General features: G+C 31.3%; 1 protein-coding gene and 1 long non-coding RNA gene across 4 annotated transcripts in view; both read right to left on the reverse strand.

Annotated features, from left to right (window-relative positions):
- Positions 1–426: 426 nt before the first annotated feature.
- The window catches only part of LOC136274185 (uncharacterized), a 36,294-nt gene continuing 23,024 nt past the window's right edge, over positions 427–13,696 (reverse strand). Inside the window, exons 1-6 of one of the 3 annotated variants that reach the window (XM_066080661.1) lie at positions 3,802–4,052; positions 3,511–3,569; positions 1,728–1,871; positions 1,301–1,406; positions 1,114–1,145; positions 427–930 (exon numbers count right to left, since the gene is read on the reverse strand). In XM_066080661.1, the coding sequence (XP_065936733.1) occupies positions 539–930; positions 1,114–1,145; positions 1,301–1,406; positions 1,728–1,871; positions 3,511–3,569; positions 3,802–3,890 (822 nt within the window). In that variant the 5' untranslated portion in view covers positions 3,891–4,052 and the 3' untranslated portion in view covers positions 427–538. Of the gene's footprint in view, positions 931–1,113; positions 1,146–1,300; positions 1,407–1,727; positions 1,872–3,510; positions 3,570–3,801; positions 4,053–13,696 lie in introns of those variants that run through there. The other 2 variants (XM_066080662.1, XR_010712504.1) reach the window with 2 other exon arrangements.
- On the reverse strand, positions 7,181–10,540 carry LOC136274184 (uncharacterized). Its single transcript, XR_010712503.1, has 6 exons — positions 10,258–10,540; positions 10,120–10,169; positions 9,895–10,038; positions 9,514–9,658; positions 9,114–9,145; positions 7,181–8,624 (listed from the first exon to the last, which is right to left on the reverse strand). It is a non-coding gene; the product is annotated as an uncharacterized lncRNA (long non-coding RNA).

Here is a 13,696-nt window from a genome sequence, read left to right on the forward strand (position 1 = left end):
GTTTATTTTTTACATTACATGTAAAATACTTTAGAGAAACTTTGCACTGACAAATATTTGATTATTACACTTTTCAAACACTGTGTGCACTTGAAGTATCGATGTGTTGTGAAATGTTTTATTTCCTCTCCTCTCGGAATAGAATTTTCCAATAAATTTCCAGTAAGTTTTGTTGAGTTTAAAAAAGGTAACAACTAGTCTTTTAACCCTTCAAAATAACCTTGGAATATTGATACATTTGTCTTGTTATTGGTATCTTATTATTTATATCAAATTAACTTTTCTCAACATTAAAAGAGTATGCTAGCAATTAAAAAAAAACAATTATTTTTCAATGTTTAATATACTTCTTAAACATATCACATAACATCAAATACACAGATACAATTTCCTTCAGATGATTTCAGTTCTTTTTCATGCATTGCTTTTGTTTTTGTTCGGTCATTATATTAGTTTTTTGGAGATCTACCTTGTCGTAAATATTTTATAAGAAAATTGTGTTAAATATTAGTTCTTGCAGAATGATTATCTTGAATTGTTAATATTTTGGGTCTGGACTGACGTCTGCATTTGTATCTTTTTGGACATTTGTTCGTAAGAGAGCATACCCTTCATCCTCCGAAATCACTGTATTAATTAAAATGCATGTGCCATGCTTTTTCCTCAGCAATAGCCGACTATAGTCTGCAACTTCATTTTTAGCATTACCAACGCCCTCAAAATGTGCAAATTTACCCTCACCAGGATTTTCTATCCTTCTATCTCCACTTGATTGTAGGCTCGCACGATCAGTACTATTACGAATTAATTGAGAGAAACGAACTTCATCGTAATCTGGAGATAAATTATTCTCGTTGGCAACTATTTCTACTGCCATGCAATTTTGTTGCTGAACAATGTTGCATCCTTGTGATTTTGTTGCATCTCTACCTAAAATAATTATATTACAAAATACAAAAGTATATGCATAACTTATATTTTCCTTCTGTCTTTAAATTTAAATAATAATGTGAATTTCAAAATAAGGAATAATATTTGAGAGCATGTTAATAAACACTTCTTCCCATAAGTAAAACCAATATAAAATAGTCCTTCGAATTGTAAATACATTACCTAGACAGAAATTCGCCAAACGTTGCAAATACCTGAATTATTATTTAAAAAGGTGAGGCGTTATAAAATGCTGTTCCAATAAAACAAGTTGCATTTACATCTTTTTGCGTTTATTTACAAATTAAAATTGTATATATTATCAACTATGTGTTACAAGTCATTTGCACAATAGATTAGTTTTTGTTACCGCTTTATTCCCCGTCGGAGGTAAATTACTGCACAAATGACGCTGACTACAATGAGCACCAATATACTGAGGCTTACTACCACCCAATTTTGATCTTTCTCGTGTGCTGAAAAAAATGGTAACAATTATTTTAAGCTTATTTTATTGTTGTATAAAGTATATTGATTTGAACTTTCTGATTATCCGTAATATACAATTGTAAATTTGATAACTTAATCAAAGAGGAGGCATACACTAGAGAAGTGTATAATCATATAAGTCGCAATTTCAAACTAAATCCTAGACTTTCACTTTTTTCCCTCACCATAAAATTAACTTAATATAATAACCGCATATTTGCATATTCGTTCTTTTCAAAATATAAAAAAATTTTAAAATGTTGCTGTTTAAATCTTAATTCATTAAAAGCTGTGTAAAAGCAACTTACAAGTCTCATTCTGTCGACTCTTACAGCCAGTATGTTCATTACACATATGAGCCTCACATTCACAAGGATTTAAACAGAGATGACCGTAGTATCCTCTTTTACAAGGTAAGTGACAATTTTTACCAAACCTTCCATGTGTGCAAACTGAAATATGTAAGATGATGGAGTTATATAAAAATTTATATTAAACACTTTCACATTCTAGTGATTTTAGACTGAAAACTATTAATAGACTATTTTTCCATCTATTGACAAGCTTTGTCCTGAGATAAGAGTCTTTGTTGTAAAATCATAGTTCCATTTTACCTATTTACCTATCAGTGAAAAGAAGTTATTTTGTTGGATGTTTACCCAAGAGGCCAACGAGCAATAATGCCTCATTCGACAACAATCTTTAGCGGACCTATATAGCCAACAAACTTGCAAAGATTATTTTTTATTTTCCAAAACAAATGTTCATTGTTTTTCTAGTTGTTTTAGCTATACCCAAAAAAGTTATCAAATAATGGTGTGGCTTGATGGAGTATTGGGGTTTTCTTCAGTTTTAATGCATGGACATCTCTATTCTTTATAAAGCCACATACAGTGTTGTTAAAAATACATTTCAACTTTATTGTTATATTCAAAATCACAATAAGAAAAAAATATGTTTCTTTAACATCCCCTATATCTTGTATTTCATTACATACAATAGGCAAAATTGCTAACGCACCATTTACTTTTTCTTTGATTGTTTTGGATCTGAACGCAACAAAGATTGATTAATATTTTATTTTAATAGTTTATTATAATACAGAAAATGAAACATTATTTGTTGCAAATTTATTGACCAGTTTCTTCGAGTATTGTTTATCAAACATTGGTACACCCATTATGTGATGTGACCTATATATATATGGCCTACATTTGCTCGGAGAAATGCGATGTGTCCTTCTCGTTGCCTAGTATTTACGCGGCGCTTTGGAATTCTTGCTCGGTCTTCACACTTCCGGTTTGTACAAATATCTGGTAAAACCTTGCAATTGACGTGTGACACTGTGGCTACCAAAACTGACAATGTTTTAGTAGAGAAGCATAATGCATCATGTTCAGCCAATATCACTGGTATTCGTTAAATCATTAACATTTTTTCTAACCTTTCTAGAGGAGCACCCTGCAGAGACAATACCAACTGCCCTGCCACGCTCTTCTGTGGTCAAACGCGCACCCCGTCGGGTTATTTGTGAGGTTTTAGTAATGCATGCATCAAAAATAGGAACACAAAAAAGAAAGTGAACATTTATTTTTCAAAGAAAGTATGAGCACGATATGAGCATTTCTCAATAAATAATAATAATAAATAAACAGTTACGCTTCGGCTAGCATTGCTTCCATTTTCCGTTTGGGCATTTAAATGTCTTTCTTATAAATAAGGTCACCTATTTAAACGTTAGAATCATCTTTAAAAAAATTAAGGATGTAAATATTATATCATTTTATGATATGTAAGCAATTTTGTCTAGTGTATATCGTAATAATTTCTAAATGAGCTTATATTTGTGTTGTTAGTTTAGAAATTTGGCTCACTGATTCACATACTTCCTGGAATATAGTATTAATTGGTTTATCAAACAAACACATCTAATTAAGTGAATAATCTCCTATTTCCTGAATTAAAACACCCAGTGATATAGGAATTAACAGATAGATAGATAGATAGATAGATAGATAGATAGATAGATAGATAGATAGATAGATAGATAGATAGATAGATAGATAGATAGATCGATATTCAAAAACGTACTTAAACATTTTCCAGCGCTAGAGTCGAAATATTCATTGTAGCAGCAAGTTCCATTAAACCTTAAATTTAAAAAGGCGTGTTTCATTTTACAAATTTATGGAAACAGACATACATTTATACATTTTATGTGATGTAACAGCAAGGGTTGATTTTACTTTCACAAATGGAAGTATAACACCAACATTCATAACTATTTTTTCAATAAAATTTAATTGCTTAATTTTTTTACCATATATATTGGGCTAGACTTATCCTTTTATTAATATTACTAGATAACAAACTTAATCTGACCTGTTACATTCTTTTGCAGACAGTGTTGAAAGTAGTTCAGTGATCACAATTGTAGTCCCCAATAAAGACATGCGGTTTGTGTCAAACATTGTAATTTGGATAAAAGAGTCCTCAATATAGTTTCAACAGGAAAGTAAGGAACAAAATGAAATCATGCTTACAGAACACGTATTCAGAGGTCATCCTCTGGTAAGCAAATGAAGAGGATAAGGAACTTCCAGATATTAACGTTAAACCAAACAGATTAAGAGTTTAACAGGAAGAAGATTTACGAGGAAATGAACGTGCTTATTTATACTATTCAGCATCATTACTAGGCTGAACAGGATTTTAATTAGTCGCACGCACATTTGTTGAATACGTAATGAATTGAAAAAAATCGTCTCACACTATTGTGTATGTTTCAAAATAAATAGAAAATTGTCAAAAAAGCATAACTTTACTACAATTTCAAGCAATGTTTAGTAGAGAGATTGTTAAATCCCCATGGGTACCAATTGCACTCCATTGTTAGCAAAATCTATTTTTATGTCCATGTGAGGCAGAACGTATTCAAAAATTTATACATAAAAAAAGAAATTACGAACGATGGCCTTCAAATCGACATTTACATATATTGACGACGTATTATCAATCAATAAATGTTACTTTCATTATTATGTCGGCTTGGTATATCCCAATGAACTTGAAATGAGAGATATCGCAAAGTCAGCGTCATCTGTATATTTATATATTTTTTAGAAAAGGCATTTATTGTAACCTCTCAATAAAACTATATGATAAACGTGATTACTTCCAATTTTTCTATCGTCAAATTCTTACTTATGTACTGATATATCTTCATGACATGCATATGGATTTTTGTCTCTCAGTTGATTCGATACGCAAGAGCATTTTCTACGTATGAATAGATTCTAAAACGAGACAAACTACTGACAAACAAGTTGATAAAGCAAGATTATCAACAGTCTCCATTGAAGTCATCTTTTTAACAAATATATTATCATTGCAACGACCTTGTCCTTTTTTGGATAGTAGAACGAAACTAGATCAAATTATTGTAACATATGCGTAAATTCAAATGTTCATTTAATGTCCTCTTACATTTTTTAAACTTTACATAACTTTAGGTGGAAAATATATAATATCGAGTAATATATCAATTTGAAACAATTTTCTAACCAAAAGAAATAAAAAAGGAATGCAAAATACAGTTTTAATACTATGATGCTTTTAAGATACAATTTAACAAAGAAGTTTTAGTAATAGAATTTCTCCTTTGTAACATGTTTAACAGCGGGTTATGATACGCTCTAGCAACATTTCCTTCTTCCTAAGTAATTTCTAATTGTTATGAAGTATGTTTGGCGGCGTCGACATAAAGTTTGATAAAGAGCAATGTAAAAAAAAAAATCTGAATGCCCACAAGTTGCCAATGGTTGTTTATTGTTCAAATCTAAACTGTATACTCAAACTTAAACACTCTCCTTGTAAATATTCGTGTTAAATACCAAACATAGCACACCATTCTCATTTGGACTAGATAATCAAATAAATCAATGACAAAACAAGAAATCTTTCAATTTGACTCATTATTTGTATCTATTTAGTTAAACACCAACAAAAATGGCCCTATGAATTCTACGAAATTTCAAAAAAAATAATTACACACAATTGTTTCCATTTGATATCATCAAGCTAACACAAAGAGGTTTTTGAAAATCCTTGATATATAAATATACAGCTTCAATGATGGATACATATATTTATCTCATACGTGTGGTGTATATTACCCGTGTGATAAACCTTTGCTATATCAAACGGGTGGTGCTTTATCAAATACTTCCGGTCCGAACTATTTTTGACACAGCCCCTCGCTTCAACGCTTCAGTGACCTATTTTCGATGATTTGCTAGTACTTTCAACATAACTATATCTACTATAAAAGTGATATAAAATGGATTTTGTCGAAGACTTTAATTACAAATAAGAAGGAAAACACATAACTGCGTAGGGGCTATTGGTTTGGGGGGAGGCTTAGCCCCCCCCCCCCCCCCCCCACTTTTTTTGCAAAGTTATACAAAACCGTAACCAAAAGACCCTTTTTCTTGTTTTCAAGATTTTTGATAAGTTTAGCCCCCTTCAAAATTTCAATTTGCTTTGTGTAGTTTATAAAACTGCAAATAACGTTAAGCGCTTTCATTGTTAAAAATCTTCAGACGTTTTACAGTCGTAAAAACTATGACGTAATTACGTTACCTAGTGATAACGTCAACAATAATACTATGACGTCATAATGCTTATTGAAGGAAACAATCATAGAATAAAGTTATATATAGAGGATATCTATATTGTGTGATTTTATATTTTCTTTATCCAACGAGTTGAAATGGTGTATATATTGGCGAGGCTTGCCGAGCGAATATAACCATTTCAACGAGTTGAATAAAGCAAATATAAAATCACACAACTATAGATGTTCTATTTATGTCATACAATTTGATTTACATTATGATCAGAAGCTTTTGAGACAGTCCCTTTTATGACCCGAATTGATTTTTCAAAGATCAAAGACGATGATGCAACGTTGTGTTATGCGGTTATTGTGACCTTGCGCAATACAATTTAGTACGTCATTTCTGATATAAATCTAACTGTTTTGATGTAAAGTTTCACTGAATTAAACTTTGAAATAACTTTTAGATCTAAATAATTTTTCTTAGAGATTATTTACTTGATTAAATAGAAATACTGATCAGAAGAATTAAAAAATGAAGTTTGTTTATATACACAAAGTTGGGAATGCTCGTTAGTTTGAATTGACTCGAACGAGGAACAGTTGTTGATGTTTTATAAAACAAACACTAGGCCTAGCCTAATGATTCGAAATTGAAAATAGTGAATAAGAAAGCTTACTGCTGGTGGAATAAAAGTCTAATAAACATTATTTCGGTAAGTTCTTGTATATGAACACATCCTTCATCGCGTCGTCAGGATGAACTCCTTGATAGTTAACGTAATTTGCAGTTTTATAAACTACACAAAGCAGATTGAAAGTTGAAAGAGGCTAAACTTATAAATAAAATCTTGACAAACAAGAAAAAAGGGTCTTTTGGTTACGGGAATGTACAACTTTGCAAAGAGGGTGCTAAGCCCCCCCCCCCCCTCCCGGTTCCGACGCCTGTGCTAAGCAGTTATGTGTTTTCCTTCATATTTGAATCTAAATTTTTGACAAAATCCATTTAATATAAATTTTTGTAGTAGATATAGTTATTTTGAAAGTACTATCAAATCTTCGAAAATAGGTCACTGAAGCATTGAAGTGAGGGGCTGTGTCAAAAATAGTTCGGACCGGAAGTATTTGATAAAGCATCACCAGTTTAATATAGCAAAGGTTTATCACACGGGTAATATACACCACACGTATGAGATAAAGCGTAATATACAGTAAAACAAAATCAAAGACGATAAAACAGTCTATATCAAACTATTTAACGAAGGTTTTAGTTACTTTATAAAATGTTTTTTTCTTTTTCCCTACGTTCAATTGCATTGTCAATATAAAGTTTATAAACCAGAAAAACTGAAAATAGTCCGTGGCCACAAATATCAAGATGTTCACTAAGTTTAATTTTTTCTGTACTCGAATTGATGGACGTGTTGTTTGTGTATACGAATACGGATGTGTAGGGTTGTTTCAGTTTCTCCAGTTTCTCCTATATAAAATTCGTTGCATCCGCTACACGTAATGTTGTATATAACATTTTTTGAGGCACAAGACATGTTAGCATTCACAATAAAGTCCTTGTCCCCGAACTTGAACGAATTCCCGACTTTAATATATTGGCAAGTTCCACAGCGGGGATTTAAAAATCAGAGAAAATCTTAGGAAGAGTGTTGCTCCTGTCGTGTTTTGCTGTGTTTTCCTTTGTAAATGACAACATGTTGTCATGTTACGCCAAAGAGCACACGGCGGGTGTGACCGGTCAGCAGTGAATGCTCACTCCTCTTAAGCACCTGATACTTCCTCTATCTTTTTAGAGGTCCATGTTGGTCTGCTTTGAATTTGTATTTCGTTTTACGGATTTTTAAAGATATTTGTCAGTTTGTTATTGTCATTTTTTCATGAATGCATATGACGAAATATACAGAAACGAGACAGTTTTGTTTCTTTTTTGTAAATGCGTTTAAAAACATCGTGGATAAGTCTTCAAAGTTGACGTGCATATCATATCCTTAGATATTTCATTTTATTCTTTTACTTTTTTGTTTATAATGATTGATATTTTTTTTCTTTACTTGTTATATCTATTCAATGTTACATTACACATAAAAAAAGTTTGTTTCTTTTCTGATAAAATAGAGTTCTTGTAGCACTGCAAAGACAACTCGAAATTGTTATAAATTGCTATTCAATAGATATTGTTAAAGCCATACTTTTCCATAAGTTTCCATTGATTTTATATCTTCGGATTGAAACATTTTAAAGGAATCTTTTTTTGGAAGATCTGAAATTTGAACTTTTTTACAAACATCAAAACTGTCGTCAAATTCATCACTGTCATACAGGTCTTCATTGTCATCGCTGTACTCTGAGTGTGACGTCATTTCCCGCGAAATAGTTATTTTTCGAACGAGACTATAACGCTTTTTGGATTTACTGTTTTCACATTCTGGTTGGGTGGCTATATTATCTCCCCTTGGCGTTCTGTTTTCACGAATTCTAGGAGGTGGTTGCAGGGTAGATGAATTGTTGCTAAAAACTCCATCGCTCTCATACCTCAAACCATTTAACTGCTGATTGTTCTGATCTGATGATAGGACTACAAAACAATATTTTCTAGTAATTAGTATCATTTTATCAATTATGTGACTCGCTTGCTGTATCCCTTTAAAAATAGGAATATATAATGTTTTCTTTAACTATAAATATGATATGTATAATATTTTATATCATGAAAACATATTGTTTTCAAAATATGCAAATCATTTAGCAATGAAAAGGAAATGACCAAACATTGATGATTATCAAAATGGACTTTGTGCTAGCTCTTACATAATTGATACATGTTAACATGTAAAAGAAAATATTTATATGTTCTTTGCTTATAGATAAAAACAACATAGAATTATAAAATACAAAAATTTGATTAAAATCAGATCCTTCATCCGCTCTTTGTTTTCTATTGTCGCTAGAAAAACTTGTTTTAATCAGATGGATAAAATACAAAATATAACGCTGCTTTTTATTAAAAAGTAGTATTGTCTCAATCCTTGGTTTTTATTTTTATTTCTTAAAAAAAAGTACATACATGTTCTTGTGACTGTCTTTTTCTTACTCCTACTGAAAATGAGTTTGGTTGATTAATTTGTAGTTTTGAAAGAGCAAAAAAAAATACTTTTAGCAATTCTAGTGAAGCTTTCTGAAAAGTATATTATAACTTTAAAACATTATTTATTGGATGGATGGAAGAAAGAAAGAATGAAGATAGATTTATTTGGTTGTAATAGTATGTGTTATTTAACATGAATAAAGGGTAAAGAATAGATAGATAGATAGATAGATAGATAGATAGATAGATAGATAGATAGATAGATAGATAGATAGATAGATAGATAGATAGATAGATAGATAGATAGATAGATAGATAGATAGATAGATCGATCGATCGATCGATCGATCGATCGATCGATCGATCGATCGATCGATACCATATTTTGCAATATGTAATAGTCCCGATGCAGGAAAAACAAAGAAATATTGATGATATTCCAATTATCATCCACAGATTTTCCTCTAAGAAGTCTGCTAGTTTTCCTTCAAAGCTAGTCTTCGATCTGTTATCTTTAGTGTAATCTGTCGTATTGTTGCCCGAGAAAAAAATTCACACTGTATTTAAGATAAGTTTAACATGACAATGCAAATGTTACTAAGAGCAAAAATAATTTTGTATGGTAAATAAGACAAGAAAATTAACCTGAAATGTAACGTTAAACTAAATTTATGTAGTCGATAAATTCATATAATGTTGAATATTTAATAAGAGAGTGCGTTACAATAAAGATCGGGTATGGCAAAAGGTGTGTTGTTACCTAGACCATGGCCTGAGCAGGATCCAGATACTCTATCACAGGTTTTGTTACATCCGGATGGACATTTCTTCTTACACTTTTCTCCGTACAGCCCCTCTTTACAGAGTTTTGAACAATTTTTGCCATGTGTTCCATTTGGACATACTTTAAAAATAAAATATTTTATTGAAAAAGCATTTATAAAAAAATTAATCACTGTTATATAAATTGTTTTAAATATAATACCTATACATAGATCTCCTTCAATTGTATAGTCTATGCAGCATTCACCTTTTCTAAATAAAGAGAGAATATAATTTAAAAAGAAAAAAACATACACATTGTTTTGTTATGACGTCGATGTAACCCTTCACATTATCTTACCCACACATATTTGGGTCAATAGTAGTAGAGCTTAAACACACATGGACACCAATCATCACCATTGTAAACATATGTACATAATCCTCCATATTCTTCAAACATGGCGTGTTGTTGTTCACAACTTCCCAGTCTGATGAAAATAATTTGTTTAGGAATTGTCCTGAGCAGGAAATACCATCAAGAATCCTTGCTATATTTTGTGATCACTATGAACTAATAAGTAGATGTACATTTAAAAAAAAACATTTGCATGATAGACGTTTGAAATTTTACAATACGTTGTTACACCATTTATAAGATAACTTTTATTTGTAAAATAGACGACGATACCTATAACTACTAAACCGCGCCTTTACGGGGCAGAAAAACTAGAAAACACTTGTCCTCTATTTCTACATTGAAATTTTTAACAGTCCGACAGATCAACTGTTGCCCTTGACCCCAGTCAGCAACTGCTTTGTTATACCCCTTTTAATCAATAACACATTTTCAAGGAATGTAACGCAACCGGTCACAATTTCTTTTAACAGACAATTTTGACAGTTCTAATGCAACAATTCCTGTCCAACAGTCAAAATGCTGTACTTTTTTCGTAAAGAGTTATATGGTAACTGTCTAACAGGGGTATTATAATGCCATTTGTTTATTCAGACAGAAGCAGTCTATAGTGTCTTGTTTTCATTATCATAATTATGACTCAGGAATTTTATCAAAAACCGATATATTCTATTAAAACCTAAAAAAACAGGAAATGCCTGGTTATCACTCAATGCCAAGTACTAAGTGAATAACCCTTAAAGGTTCCACGTATTAAAAGTCACTTTAAAACGTTTTGTGGGTCTATAAATAATACGACCATGTGAGGAATAAATATAAAAACAAACTAGATACGATCTCGTTACGAGTAACGAGTAGGTCTTCCGTCCAATTTTTTTTTAGTTTAAATGATACCATGAAATATCGATACAATTTCAAAATTACCCCCCCCCCCCCAAATTTTAAGATAAATAATACAAATCCCTAATTACGTCAAACATGGGCCTGACGATGACTTTTTCAAACCAATAATGTAGAGATCAACAACTTTGATTTAATAATGCATAAGAAAATATTTATCGTTTTCAAGTTATTCGTAATAGACTTTACGAGTCTCTTGGTCCCTAATTAAAGGGGCCAGCCCCTTTTTCTTGATATTATTGGATAGAACTTTTGATTCTTCACTACGTTTGTTCTATATGTCTTAACAAAATATCAACTGGTAAAAAGATACTGATCAAAACATATGAAAAATTTGATTCGAAATCTGTACCCCATTTTCGTGCCTAAGCGAGCTCCAAGGAATAGCGCCACTGGTGCAAAACAAATAAATAGTGCACAACTTCAAACTATGCTCTACCTATCCTGAAAATTTCAAAGTCATATCTCTAATATTTTTGAGATCAGCTCTGCACAAAATTGGTCGTAAAAAATTACAAAAACCACCGTAAATCCTGACCGGAAGTGGCGACGACAAAATTTCAAAAATACATAAAATTCAGATAATGTCCCATCATCTGTGAAAAAGTTGTTAAGATCAGTTGAGTAGTTTTCGAGAAATCGCGTGCACAAAATTTGGAGAGAAAAAAATAATAATAAACAGTACGAAAACAATAAGGTCTTCCGTTGGAAACGGAAGACCTTAATTAATGATCGCAAGTTTATTATCTACATAATTTAGTTCCTTCTTATTTAAAAAAGGGATATAAATAGAAGAAGTAAACAGTTTTTAAATAGTTGTTCAGTATGTGTGCTATTTTGAGAACTCTGTTGGAATGTGGTTGGTAGGATAACCTTTTAAAATACTATTTGGCAAATTATCAATATAGACATTATGATTAAATATAAAAATGTAGTAGGTCAAAGGTTTTGACATTGTCATTAGTCAACCATTAGCTTTACTTTTCGTCGATAAGCATCATAGGTTACTGCTCTCTCATGACATGCTTAATACTTTGGTCCCAACCAATGTAAATTCTGTTAAATGTAATATCATTTAAAATAGCTAATGTCAAACATTTTTTAACAATAGGCACATCAGCGGATATATTTTAGATGGAACATGTGGAAAGTGAAAGTAAGGAGATTTTAAATTTAAGGTCAAAAATTTATTATATTGTATGGATAATACAAGAATTGCTGAAAAAATCCGGTAAAGACTTAAGGATGCGTAAGGTTGATTCAACGTTATTGTTGAGGTCCTTATTGTATTACAATTGTTGATTCCGGGGAGGAGGGTTGACGGTCTTTAGCGGGGTACTGAAAAGTACATCATTTTGATTCACTGTTTTGTTATGTTGCGCGTTTTCGCTATTTTTTTTTCAAATTAGATAATTCCTTTGTAAAGGCAATCTCCACCGAAAAATTTTTTTTTTAATACTTTTGTACATTTTTTATGTTTAACAATTGAAAAAATTCTAGAAAAGTGAAATTGTATAATACCAAAAACAATGAATTTTTTAAGCTTTCAAGAAAATAAGGCGTTAACATTATGACCATTAAGATGGGTCTAATTTTAGTTCAATTTGCTATGTAATATATCTATTATCAATGTTAAATACTTCGTTAAATTTTCATTTTAAAAACATTCAGTTTTGACATCTACATTTGCAAAATTGCTTTGAATTAATTCCTTACATAAACTTTTAAAGCAGCAAAAACGTTCAATTCTATGTGAACTTTTTTATGACATCACAATAGTTATCGCACGCGTTTACCGTTTGACGGTTGCAATTGTTAACATAAAAAACCCTGTTATATTTATGATTCTGAATAAGTTGTCACTGTCAAACTTAATATAAGTAATAAACAGCAATGTTAAAAAGTTCAACGTAATATTAACTTGCTTGGTACGTGATCAAATCTTCTTCACAGAATATGATCACGTCACCAACCAAGTTAATATCCCGGTAAACGTTAAACATGCCGTTCATATCTTACATTAATTAATTATACATCCATAAATCTATGTATATTTTCCATCACCGGTGTTGCTGTATCACCAGGTAATATCTTATTTTTAGTCATACCATTATAGCCAGTTGGTATAACGTTTTTATAATTAATACATTTCCTCCTGCTGTATCGTTTTGCCTTTTGCTAGGCAAGCCTTAGTCTGGATCGTTGTTACTTTGTATCGATGCCCTTCATACATCAAGGCTGCTGACAGTAATTACACCAACTGCATCAGCGGGCGGCATTCTTGTTTACCAGTAGGACATATGTAATACAATATCATTTACAGTAATTTGTTTTGTCTTATAGTTAACTGATTAGATAAACAAGCAGCTGAGAATATGTTAACAAGGCTCAAGTTTTTTTTTTACTTGTCTGCTTAGCATAACCTGAAGAATATAAGACTGACTACTACATGTCTATGCAGCTATGACCAAACGTCAGCAAA

The sequence above is a fragment of the Magallana gigas genome, chromosome 3 (assembly GCF_963853765.1).
Source record: "Magallana gigas chromosome 3, xbMagGiga1.1, whole genome shotgun sequence".
In the NCBI taxonomy this organism is placed as follows: Eukaryota; Metazoa; Mollusca; class Bivalvia; order Ostreida; family Ostreidae; genus Magallana; species Magallana gigas.